At 52.2% G+C, this 13777-nt stretch overlaps 1 protein-coding gene across 1 annotated transcript in view; it reads left to right on the top strand.

The window, feature by feature from the left end:
- The window catches only part of LOC121869750 (probable E3 ubiquitin-protein ligase HERC1), a gene marked incomplete at its 3' end in the record, with an annotated part of 129873 nt that overhangs the window by 74240 nt on the left and 41856 nt on the right, over positions 1 to 13777 (top strand). Inside the window, 1 exon segment of the mRNA XM_042371323.1 lies at positions 3289 to 3451. Within this exon segment, the coding sequence (XP_042227257.1) occupies positions 3289 to 3451 (163 nt within the window).

Below are 13777 nucleotides of genomic sequence, written 5' to 3'. Positions count from 1 at the left end.
ACAGACAACATGTGTGGTACAGACAACATGTGTGCAGACAACATGTGTACAGACAACATGTGTAGACAACATGTGTGGTACAGACAACATGTGGTACAGACAACTGTGTGGTACAGACAACATGTGAGTGAACAACATGTGAGGTACAGACAACATGTGTGGTACAGACAACATGTGGGTACAGACTGTACAGACAACATGTGTGGTACAGACAACATGTGTGGTACAGACAACATGTGTGTGGTACAGACAACATGTGAATTACAGACAACATGTGTGGTACAGACAACATGTGTTACGAGACAACATGTGTGGTACAGACAACATGTGATACAGACAACATGTGGACAACATATGAGGTACAGACACAAGTGTAGACAACATGTGTGGTACAGACAACATGTGAGGTACAGACAACATGTGAGGTACAGACAACATGTGTGGTACAGACAACATGAGTGGTACAGACAACATGTGAATTACAGACAACATGTGGTACAGACAACATGTGAATTACAGACAACATGTGTGGTACAGACAACATGTGAGGTACAGACAACATGTGAGGTACAGACAACATGTGAGGTACAGACAACATGTGGTACAGACAAACAAATGTGGTACAGACAACATATGTTAGTACAGACAACATGTGTGGTACAGACAACATGTGTAAGGTCAGACAACAGTGGTAGACAGCAACATGTGGCGACAACATGTGTGGTACAGACAACATGTGAGGTACAGACAACATTGTGTGGTACAGACAACATGTGTGGTACAGACAACATGTGAATTACAGAAACATGTGTGGTACAGACAACATGTGTGGTACAGACAACATGTGAGTACAGACGCATGTGTGGTACAGACAACATGTGTGGTACAGACAACATGTGGTACAGACAACATGTGTGGTACAGACAACATGTGTGGTACAGACAACATGTTAGTAAGGACAACATGTGTGGTACAGACAACATGTGTGGTACAGACACATGTGAGGTACAGACAACATGGTGGTACAGACAACATGTGAGTACAGACCATGTGAGGTACAGACAACATGTGTGGTACAGACAACATGTGAATGCTACGACAACATGTGTGGTACAGACAACATGTGAGGTACAGACAACATGTGATGTACAGACAACATGTGTGGTACAGACAACATGTGGTACAACAACATGTGTGGTACAGACAACATGTGTGGTACAGACAACATGTGGTACAGACAATGTGGTACAGACAACATGTGGAAGATGAGAGCAACATGTGTGAAGACAACATATGTGGTACAGACAACATGTGTGGTACAGACAACATGTTAGGTACAGACAACATGTAGGAGTACAGACAACATGTGTGGTACAGACAACATGTGAGGTACAGACAACATGTGTGGTACAGACAACGTATGGTACAGACAACATGTGGTACAGACAACATGTAATGAACATGTGAAGACAACATGTGAGTTACAGACAACATGTGTGGTACAGACAACATGTGAGGTACGAGACAACATGTGAGGTACAGACAACATATGTGGGTACAGACAACATGTGAAGTACAGACAACATGTGTGGACAACATGTGAGGTACAGACAACATGTGTGGTACAGACAACATGATGTGGTACAGACAACATGTGGTACAGACAACATGTGTGGTACAGACAACATGTGAGGTACAGACAACATGTGAGTACAGACAAAATGTGGTACAGACAACATGTGAACAACATGGTACAGACAACTATGTGGTACAGACAACATGTGTAAGTACAGACAACATGTGAATTACAGACAACATGTGTGGTACAGACAGCAGTAGTAAATGTTCTCTGTGTAGAGGATAATGAAGGTGTGCATTATTTGACATACAGTACAGTACTGTATTGTACCGTACTGTAACATATATGTATTTCTATTTCAGGTCCATGACAACCAGTAGTGATGTAGGCTGGCATAACACACATTTATTGTTCCTGTAATGATGTTTGGGCATTTCAACTCAGAGCGTTATAGACAGAATTTTAAAATGAGGAAATTATTCATGAAAGTAAAACTTGTGTAAAAATAGTAGACTCTTCTTTCTCACTCTTGTTTTGTGTGTGTGTGCGTGCGTCCGTCCGTGCCTGCATGGGTGGGTGGCTGGCTGGGTGTTGTGTGCGTGCGTGCGTGCGTCCGTGCCTGCATGGGTGGGTGAGGTGGGTGGCTGGCTGGGTGTGTGTGTGTGTGTGTGTGTGTGCGTGCGTGCGTCCGTGCCTGCATGGGTGGGTGGGCAGGTGGGTGGCTGGCTGGGTGTGTGTGTGTGTGTTTGCATCCGTCCGTCCGTGCCTGCATGGGTGGGTGGGCAGGTGGTGGCTGCTGGGTGTGTGTGTGTGTGTGTGTGTGTGTGCGTCCGTCCGTCCGTGCCTGCATGGGTGGGTGGGCAGGTGGGTAGCTGGCTTGGGTGTGTGTGTGTGTGTAAATAATTAACGGTTTATTGAAAAAACTTCCGCAGCCCGAGCTGAAAATACATTGGACAAAAATGACATCATACATACAAAGACATGTTGTGGGTGGGTAGTTTAACAAAGCTCATTACTGAAGAAGAAGAACCATGAATTGAACATACAAATTATTATTGTTTACAGTTGATGGCCTGGGCTGGTGTGGTGTTCGCGTGGTGCAGTAACTCGTCCTTAGGTGGTGTTGACATGAAGGACCTCACGTGGTCATGGAGGCACCGGGTGGTGTGGTGTTTAGGTGGTGCAGTAACTCGTCCTTGGGTGTTGACATGAAGGACCTCACATGGTCATGGGGACACTGTGTGGTGTGGGGTGGTGTCACAGTACCTCATTCTCTGCTCGGTGATGTTGTGTTATCTCGTAGTCAGGTGTAAAGCCGACCTGCTGTTGTTCCCAGGGTGGATGGATTAACACCATCTGGTCAGAGGATGGTTCCCAGGGGTGCTTATCTCAGTGGTGGGTCACTGTTCTCACTGGTACTGTCTTGTGCTGAATTCACTGGCTTAAACACTGTTTATCACTGTTCAACACTGATCCCACTTTTTTCCGAAACGATATTGTCACTTTTTATTATGCTGATATCTCGGTGGTGAGGATGGGTCGGGGAGAGGGACTTGGGGAGTGGGCCGACATGGCCAAGGGGGGCAGCAGGAGCAGCGCCTGAACAGGCCTTGACCCTTCGGTGGTCAAGGTGTGTGTGTGTGGGTGGAGGAGACTTTAAAGGTACTGCAGAATGAAAAACAAGTTAATATAAGTGATGCCTTTTACAGGGTCGTGTTCAATGTTTAGAGTGGAGCAGCAACTGTTGCCTCCTCGCCTCCTGTGGTGAAGGTGGAACTAAAGTTTGGGCGCAGACGGCAAACGGCTGGACACCTGTCTACTCACTGGACTACAAGTCTCTTCCATCATCAGTCAAATGGTCACCAATTATAAGTAAGTCTTCTTATTTCTCTTTTATTTCTTCATTATCCACCATGTTCTTAGTCATTGTGCTGCACCAGGGTACAATTGCTGCACCAGGGTACACTGTGCTGCACCAGGGTACACTGTGCTGCACCAGGGTACACTATTACACCAGGGTACACTGTGCTCCAAGGAAATTGCAATGCTGCACCAGGGTACACTGTGCTGCACCAGGGTACACTGTGCTGCACCAGGGTACACTGTTAGCACCAGGAGCCTACTATTACGCACCAGGGTACACTGTGCTGCACCAGGGTACACTGTTGCTGCACCAGGGTACACTGTGCTGCACCAGGGTACACTGTGCTGCACCAAGGTCCTGTGCTGCACCAGGGTACACTGTGCTGCACCAGGGTACTGTGCTGCCACCGGGTACACTGTGCTGCACCAGGTACTATTAATGCACCAGGGTACGCTGTGCTGCACCAGGGTACACTGTGCTGCACCAAGGTACTAATGCTGCACCAAGGTACACTATTGCTGCACCAGGGTACTATTGCTGCACCAAGGTACACTGTGCTGCACCAGGGTACACTGTGCTGCACCAGGGTACTATTAACTGCACCAGGGTACACTGTGCTGCGCACCAGGGTACTGTGCTGCACCAGATTACTATTAACTGCACCAAGGTACACTGTGGCACCAGGGTATAACGCCAGGGTACTGTGCTGCACCAGGGTACGCTGTCGCACCAGGTGCTTGCACCAGGGATACTTCCGTGCGCACCAGAGGTACACTATTCTGCACCAGGAATACTGCCAGGGTACACTGTGCTCCACCAGGGTACGCACTGTCCTGCACCAGGGTACACTGTGCTGCACCAGGGTACTGTAACGCACCAGGGTACACTGTGCTGCACCAGGGACACTGTGCTGCACCAGGGTACACTGTGCCGCGCCAGGGTACACTGTTCGCACCAGGGTGCTGTGCATCAGGGTACACTGTGCTGCACCAGGTACACTGTGCTGCACCAGGGTACACTGTGCTGCACCAGGTACTATTGCACCAGAATATACTGTGTTGCCAGGTATTAACGTACCAGGGTACACTGTGCTGCACCAGGGTACGCTATTAACGCGCAAGGTTACTGTGCTGCACCAGGGTACACTGTGCTGCACCAGAGTACTGTTGCACCAGGGTACACTGGTGCTGCACCAAGGTGCACTGTGCTGCACCAAGGTACATGTTGCACCAGGGTTCACTGTGCTGCATCAGGGTACACTGTGCTGCACCAAGGTACACTGTGCTGCACCAGGGTAGCACAATGCTGCACCAGGGTACACTGTGCTGCACCAGGGTACACTGTGCTGCACCAGGGTACACTGTGCTGCACCAGGGTACACTGTGCTGCATCAGGGCACTGTTGCACCAAGGTACCCAGTGCTGCACCAGGTACTGTGCTGCCAGGGTACACTGTGCTGCACCAAAGTTTTACTGTGCTGCACCAGGGTACACTGTGCTGCACCAGGGTACTGCCTGTCGCACCAAGGTACACTGATGCTGCACCAGGGTACACTGTGACGCACCAGGGTACACTGTGCTGCACCAAGGTACACTGTGCTGCACCAGGGTACTGTGCTGCACCAGGTACTGTGCTGTACCAGGGTACACTGTGCTGCACCAGGTACTGTGCTGCACCAGGGTACACTGTGCTGCGCAAAGATACGCACCATAACGCACCAGGGTACACTGTTGCACCAAGGTGCCGCAGTAACGTACCAGGGTACTGTGCTGTACCAGGGTACTATTCCGCACCAGGGTACTGATGCTGCACCAGGGTACACTGTGCTGCACCAGGGTACACTGTGCTGGATCACTGTGCTGCACCAGGATACACTGTGCTGCCCAAGGTACACTGTGCTGCACCAGGTGCACTGTGCTGCCACCAGGACTACACCAGGGTACACTGTGCTGCACCAGGTACACTGTGCTGCACCAGGTGCACTGTGCTGCACCAGGGTACACTCTGCTGCACCAGGGTACACTGTGCTGCACCAAGGTACACCGTGCTGCACCAGGGTACACTGTGCTGCCAGGGTACACTGTGCTGCACCAAGGTGCACTGTGCTGCACCAGGGTACACTGTGCTGCACCAGGGTACACTGCTGCACCAGGTACATTTACGCACCAGGGTACACTGCTGCCGTACCTGCTGCACCAGGGTACACTGTGCTGCACCAAGGTACACTGTGCTGCACCAGGATTTACTGTGCTGCACCAGGGTTACTGTGCTGCACCAGGGTTCACAATGCTGCACCAAGGTACACTGTGCTGCACCAAGGTACACTGTGCTGCTGCAGGTTTACTGATGCGCACCAGGTGCTGTGCTGCACAAGGGTACCAGTGACGCACCAAGGTACTGCGCAGGATGCCTGTGCTGCACCAAAGGTACACTGTGCTGCACCAGGATTTACTGTGCGCACCAGGTTACGCTGTGCTGCCAGGGTACATAGTGCTGCACCAGGGTACACTGTGCTGCCAGGGTACACTGATCCGCCAGGGTACACTGCTGCACCAGGTGCACACTGCTGCGCAGGTTCCACTATGATGCCAGGGTACACTGTGCGCGCACCAGGGTACTTACTAACGTACCAGGGTACACGTGTGCTGCACCAGGTCACTGTGCTGCACCAGGGTGCTTTCGCACCAGGGTACACTGGTAACGCACCAGGGTACACTGTGCTGCGCCAGGTACTATTACACTCAGGGTACACTGTGCTGCACCAGATTATACTGTGCGCGCCAGGGTACACTGTGCACCAGACTGTGCTGCGCACCAAGGTACACTGTGCTGCAGGGTACTGTGCTGCACCAGGGTACACTGTGCTGCACCAGGGTACACTGTGCGCGCCAGGTACTGTTAACGCAAAAGGTACACCGTGCTGCACCAGGGTACACTGTGCTGCACCAGGGTACTGTGCTGCACCAGGGTACACTGTGCTGCGCAAGGTAGCACAGTCTGCCGAGGCACACTGTGCTGCACCAAGGTACACTGTGCTGCACCAGGGTACACTGTGCTGCACCAGGGTACACTGTTCGCACCAGGGTACACTGTGCTGCACCAAGGGTACCGTGCTGCGCAAGGGTACACTGTGCTGCACCAGGGTACACTGTGCTGCACCAGGGTACTGTGCTGCACCAAGGTACACTGTGCTGCACCAGGGTACACTGTGCTGCACCAAGGTACACCGTGCTGCACCAGGGTAGCACAATGCTGCACCAGGGTACTGCTGCACCAGGGTACACTGTGCTGCGCAAAATTTCGTGCTGCACCAGGGGTACACTGTGCTGCACCAGGTACTGTGCTGCACCAGGAACACTGTGCTGCACCAGGGTGCACTGTGCTGCACCAAGGTACACTGTGCTGCACCAGGGTTTACTGTGCTGCGCAAAGACACTGTGCTGCACCAGGGTACACTGTGCTGCACCAGGGTACTGTGCTGCACCAAGGTACACCGTGCTGCACCAGGGTACGCCGTGGTGCACCAGGGGTACTGTGCTGCACCAGGGTTTACTGTGCCCGCACCAAGGAACACTGTGCTGCACCAGGGTACACAGTGCTCACCAGGGTACACTGTTGCACCAAGGTACACTGTGCTGCACAAGATACCGTGCTGCACCAGGGTACACTGTGCTGCACCAGGGTACCTGTGCTGCACCAAGGTACACTGTGCGCACCAGGGTTACTGTGCTGCACCAGGGTACAGTGCTACCAGGTGCACGTGCTGCACCAGGGTACGCTGTGCTGCACCGGAATACTGTCGCCAGATACCTGTGCTGTACCAGGGGTACGCAGTAACGCATCAGGGTACACTGTGCTGCACCAGGGTACACTGTGCTGCGCAAGGTACCACTGATCTGCACCAAGGTACGTGCTGCACCAGGGTACACTGTGCTGCACCAGGGTACACTAGTGCTGCACCAGGGTACCTGCTGCACCAAGGTTCACTATGATGCACCAAGGTACACTGTACTGCGCAAGGTACGCTGTGCTGCACCAAGGTGCACTGTGCTGCACCAAGGTACACTGTGCTGCACCAAGGTGCACTATGCTGCACCAAGGTACACTGTGCACCAAGGTGCTAGTGCTGCACCAAGGTACACTGTGCTGCACCAGGGTTCACTGTGCTTCGCCAGGGTACACTGGCTGCACGAGGGTACACTATGCTGCACCAGGGTACTGTGCTGCACCAAGGTACTGTGCTGCACCAGTTCACTGTGCGCACCAAGGTACACTGCTGTACCAGGCTACACAGCTGTATCAGGCTACACTGCTGTACCAGGCTACACTGCTGTACCAGGCTACACTGCTGTACCAGGCTACACTGCTGTACCAGGCTACACTGCTGTACCAGGCTACACTGCTGTATCAGGCTATACAGCTGTATCCAGGCTACACTGCTGTATCAGGCTATACAGCTGTACCAGGCTCACTACTGTATCAGTATACAGCTGTACCAGGCTACACTGCTTTACCAGGCTACACTGCTGTACCAGGCTACACTGCTGTATCAGGCTATACAGCTGTACCAGGCTACACTGCTGTATCAGGCTACACTGCTGTGCCAGGCTACACTGTTGTACCAGGCTACACTGCTGCATCAGGCTATACAACTGTGCCAGGCTACACTGCTGTACCAGGCTACACTGCTGTACCAGGCTACACTGCTGTACCAGGCTACACTGCTGTATAAGGCTACTGCTGTACCAGGCTACACTGCTGTATAAGGCTACACTGCTGTACCAGGCTACACTGCTGTATCAGGCTATACAGCTGTGCCGGCCACACTGCTGTATAAGGCTACACTGTTGTACCAGGCTACACTGCTGTATGAGGCTATACAGCTGTGCCAGGCTACACTGCTGTACCAGGCTATACAGCTGTACCGGGCTACACTGCTGTATCAGGCTATACAGCTGTACCAGGCAACACTGCTGTATCAGGCTACACTGCTGTACCAGGCAACACTGCTGTATCCAGGCTATACAGCTGTACCGAACACACTGCTGTACCAGGCTACACTGCTGTACCAGGCAACACTGCTGTATCCAGGCTATACAGCTGTACCAGGCTACACTGCTGTACCAGGCTACACTGCTGTACCAGGCTACACTGTTGTATCCAGGCTACACTGCTGTACCAGGCAACACTGCTGTACCAGGCTACACTGTTGTATCAGGCTACACTGCTGTACCAGGCTACACTGCTGTACCAGGCTACACTGCTGTACCAGGCAACACTGCTGTATCAGGCTACACTGCTGTACCAGGCTACACTGCTGTACCAGGCAACACTGCTGTATCAGGCTATACAACTGTACCAGGCTACACTGCTGTACGGGGCTATACAGCTGTACCAGGCTATACTAGCTGTACCAGGCAACACTGCTGTATCAGGCAACACTGCTGTACCAGGCTACGCTGCCAGGCTATACAGCTGTACCAGGCTATACAGCTGTACCAGGCAACACTGCTGTATCCAGGCTATACAGCTGTACCGAACACTGCTGTACCAGGCTATACAGCTGTACCAGGCTCTCACAGCTGTACCAGGCAACACTGCTGTATCAGGCTATACAGCTGTATGAGGCTACACTGCGTACCAGGCTACACTGCTGTACCAGGCAACACTGCTGTATCCAGGGCTATACAGCTGTATCAGGCTACACCAGCGTACCAGGCTACACTGCTGTACCAGGCAACACTGCTGCATCGGGCTATACAACTGTACCAGGCAACACTGCTGTGCCAGGCAACACTGCTGTATCCAGGCGATACAGCTGTACCAGGCTCACACTGCTGTACCGGGCAACACTGCTGTATCAGGCTACACTGCTGTACCGGGCTATACAGCTGTACCAGGCTCTACAGCTGTACCAGGCTACACTGCTGTATCAGGCAACACTGCTGTACCAGGCAACACTGCTGTATCCAGGCTAGCACTGCTGTGCCAGGCTATACAGCTGTACCGGCTCTACAGCTGTACCAGGCTACACTGCTGTATCAGGCAACACTGCTGTACCAGGCTACACTGCTGTACCAGGCTATACAGCTGTACCGGAGCTCATACAGCTGTGCCAGGCCTACACTGCTGTATCAGGCTGCACTGCTGTACCAGGCAACACTGCTGTATCAGGCTACACTGCTGTACCAGGCTACACTGCTGTACCAGGCAACACTGTTGTATCAGGCTACATTGCTGTACCAGGCTACACTGCTGTGCCAGGCTATACAGCTGTACCAGGCTACTCCCCGGCTGTACCAGGCAACACTGCGTATCCAGGCCTATACAAGCTTGTACCAGGCTACACTGCTGTACCAGGCTATACAGCTGTGACTATACAGCTGTACCAGGCAACACTGCTGTATCAGGCTATACAGCTGTATCAGGCTACACTGCTGTACCAGGCTACACTGCTGTACCAGGCAACACTGCTGTATCAGGCTATACAGCTGTGTCAGGCCACTGCTGTAGCAGGCTATACAGCTGTGCCAGGCAGCACTGCTGTATCAGGCTATACAGCTGCCAGGCTACACTGCTGTATCAGGCTACGCCGTATCAGGCTACACTGCTGTACCAGGCTATACAGCTGTACCAGGCTATACAGCTGTGCCAGGCTATACAGCTGTACCAGGCTACACCTGCTGTATCCGGGCAACACTGCTGTATCCAGGCTACACTGCTGTACCAGGCTATACAGCTGTACCAGCTATACAGCTGAACCAGGCTACACTGCTGTACCAGGCAACACTGCTGTATCAGGCTACACTGCTGTACCAGGCTATACAGCTGTACCAGGCTACACTGCTGTATCAGGCTATACAACTGTGCCAGGCTACACTGCTGTACCAGGCAACGCACTGCTGTATCAGGCTACACTGCTGTACCAGGCTATACAGCTGTACCAGGCTATACAGCTGTACCAGGCCCTACACTGCTGTATCAGGCTACACTGCTGTATCAGGCTACACTGCTGTACCAGGCCTATACAGCTGTACCAGGCTACACTGCTGTATCAGGCTATACAACTGTACCAGGCTACTTGTGCAGGCAACACTGCTGTATCAGGCTACACAACTGTACCAGGCTACACTGCTGTACCAGGCTATACAGCTGTACCAGGCTATACAGCTGTAGGCTACACTCCGTATCAGGCTACACTGCTGTATCAGGCTACACTGCTGTACCAGGCTATACAGCTGTGCCAGGCTCTCACAGCTGTACCAGGCTACACTGCTGTATCAGGTATACAGCTCTACCAGGCTACACTGCTGTACCAGGCTATACAGCTGTACCAGGCCTATACAGCTGTACCAGGCTACACTGCTGTACCAGGCTATACAGCTGTACCAGGCTACACTGCTGTACCAGGATATACAGCTGTACCAGGCTACACTGCTGTATCAGGCAACACTGCTGTATCAGGCTACACTGCTGTAGCAGGCTATACAGCTGTATGCCAGGCCTACAGCGGGCTATACAGCTGTACCAGGCTACACTGCTGTATCAGGCTACACTGCTGTATCAGGCTATGCAGCTGCCAGGCTACACTGCTGTATCAGTATACAACTGTACCAGGCTATACAGCTGTACCAGGCTGCACTGCTGTACCAGGCTACACTGCTGTATCAGGCTACACTGCTGTAGCAGGCTATACAGCTGTACCAGGCTACACTGCTGTATCAGGCTATACAGCAGCATCAGGCTACACTGCTGTATCAGGCTATACAGCTGTGCCAGGCTACACTGCTGTATCAGGCTATACAGCTGTACCAGGCTATACAGCTGTACCAGGCTACACTGCTGTCAGGCAACACTGCTGCATGGCTACACTGCTGGCCTGGCTATACAGCTGTACCAGGCTACACTGCTGTATCCAGGCAGCACTGCTGTATCAGGGCTGCTGTAGCAGGCTATGCAGCTGTGCCAGGCTACACTGCTGTATCAGGCTATACAGCTGTACCAGGCTACACTGCTGTACCAGGCTACACTGCTGTACCAGGCTACACTGCTGTACCAGGCTACACTGCTGTACCAGGCTACACTGCTGTACCAGGCTACACTGCTGTACCAGGCTACTTTGCTGTCAGGCTACACTGCTGTATCGTGCCAACTGTACCAGAGCTACACTGCTGTACCAGGCTACACGCTCCAGGCTACACTGCTGTGCCAGGCTACTGCTGTACCAGGCTACATAACAGCGCAGGGCTACTTTGCTGTATCCAGGCTACTTTGCTGTATCAGGCTGCTGCTGTACCAGGCTACACTGCTGTACCAGGCTACACTGCTGTATCAGGCTATACAGCTGTATCAGGCCTACACTGCTATCAGGCTACACTGCTGTATCAGGCTATACAGCTGTATCAGGCTACACTGCTGTACCAGGCTACACTGCTGTACCAGGCTACACTGCTGTACCAGGCTACACTGCTGTATCAGGCTACACTGCTGTACCAGGCTACACTGCTGTACCAGGCTACACTCTGCTGTACCAGGCCACTGCTGTACCAGGCTACACTGTTGTATCAGGCTACACTGCTGTACCAGGCTACACTGCTGTACCAGGCTACACTGCTGTATCAGGCTATACAGCTGTATCAGGCTATACAGCTGTACCAGGCTACTTCCGTACCAGGCTACACTGCTGTACCAGGCTACTTCTGTATCAGGCTACACTGTATCAGGCTATACAGCTGTACCAGGCTACACTGCTGTACCAGGCTACACTGCTGTATCAGGCTACACTGCTGTACCAGGCTACACTGCTGTACCAGGCTACACTGCTGTACCAGGCTACACTGCCACCAGGCTACCTGCTGTACCAGGCCACACTGCTGTATCAGGCTATACAGCTGTATCAGGCTACCTACAGCTGTACCAGGCTACACTGCTGTACCAGGCTACACTGCTGTACCAGGCTACACTGCTGTACCAGGCTACTTTGCTGTACCAGGCTACACTGCTGTACCAGGCTACACTGCTCTCAGGCTACTCAGCTGTATCAGGCTACACTGCTGTACCAGGCTACTTTAACGTATCAGGCTACACTGCTGTACTAGGCATACAAGCTGCTGTACTCCAGGCAACACTGCTGTATCAGGCTATACAGTTGTACCAGGCTACACTGCTGTATCAGGCTACACTGCTGTATCAGGCTACACTGCTGTACCAGGCTACACCGCTGTACCAGGCTACACTGCTGTATCAGGCTACACTGCTGTACCAGGGCTACGCTGTATCAGGCTATACGCGCTGCACACTGCTGTACCAGGCTACTGCTGATCAGGCTACTTTGCTGTATCAGGCTACACGCTGCCAGGCTACTTTACTGCCATCAGGCTACACTGCTGTACCAGGCTACACTGCTGTACCAGGCTACACTGCTGTACCAGGCTACACTGCTGTATCAGGCTACATTGCTGTACCAGGCTACACTGCATTGCCAGGCTATACAGCTGTATCAGGCTACACTGCTGTATCAGGCTACACTGCTGTACCAGGCTACACTGCTGTACCAGGCTACTCTGCTGTATCAGGCTACACTGCTGTACCAGGCTACACTGCTGTACTAGGCTATACAATCTGCTGTACCAGGCAACACTGCTGTATCAGGCTATACAGCTGTACCAGGCTACACTGCTGTATAGGCTATACAACTGTGCAGGCTACTGCTGTATCAGGCTACACTGCTGTACCAGCGCTACACCTGTCAGATACTTTATCTTACCTTAGTGTTGTTCAGCATGCAGGACAGGAGGCAGAGGGGGAGGGGGGAGGAGAGAATTATTGAGAAGAGGTGGAAGGAGAGGAGTCATCCTTCCTAGCCCTCTTTGGTGACTGTCTCACAGACACTTTGTCTGTATGTTCTTTTGTTATCTTTGTAAAGAAGGTATCCAGGGTTGGCTGCTTCAACCTTGATTTCTGGACCTTCCAAAAGTAGTTCATAACATTGTCATTGAACACACTGATGGCCTTTTGCACAGAACCAACATCAGGATGATAATCCTCAGCAAGCTTGGACAGTTTGCTTCAGCAAAAGAACGCATCCTTGAGATCCTTGACTGGAATGATGCGGCTTTCCTCCTTGTCCTCCTCCTCCCCTGACTCCTCAGAAGTTATGCTCCGCTTCAGTGTCTCGTTTTCCTCTTTGTGAAGCTCAAGCAGCTCCTCAGTGGACAGTTCCTTACTGTGCTCTTCCACCAACTCCTCAACATCATCATCATCCACTTCCAGGCCCATGGAATTGCCCAGAGCCACAATTTCATGAACAACAGCCTCTTCTTCTAACTCTTCGA

This window comes from Homarus americanus, unplaced genomic scaffold, assembly GCF_018991925.1.
Source record: "Homarus americanus isolate GMGI-L3 unplaced genomic scaffold, GMGI_Hamer_2.0 scaffold23578, whole genome shotgun sequence".
Taxonomy (NCBI): domain Eukaryota; kingdom Metazoa; phylum Arthropoda; class Malacostraca; order Decapoda; family Nephropidae; genus Homarus; species Homarus americanus.
Note: the sequence above shows the minus strand (reverse complement) of the source record. Positions and strands in the feature narration are given on the sequence as shown.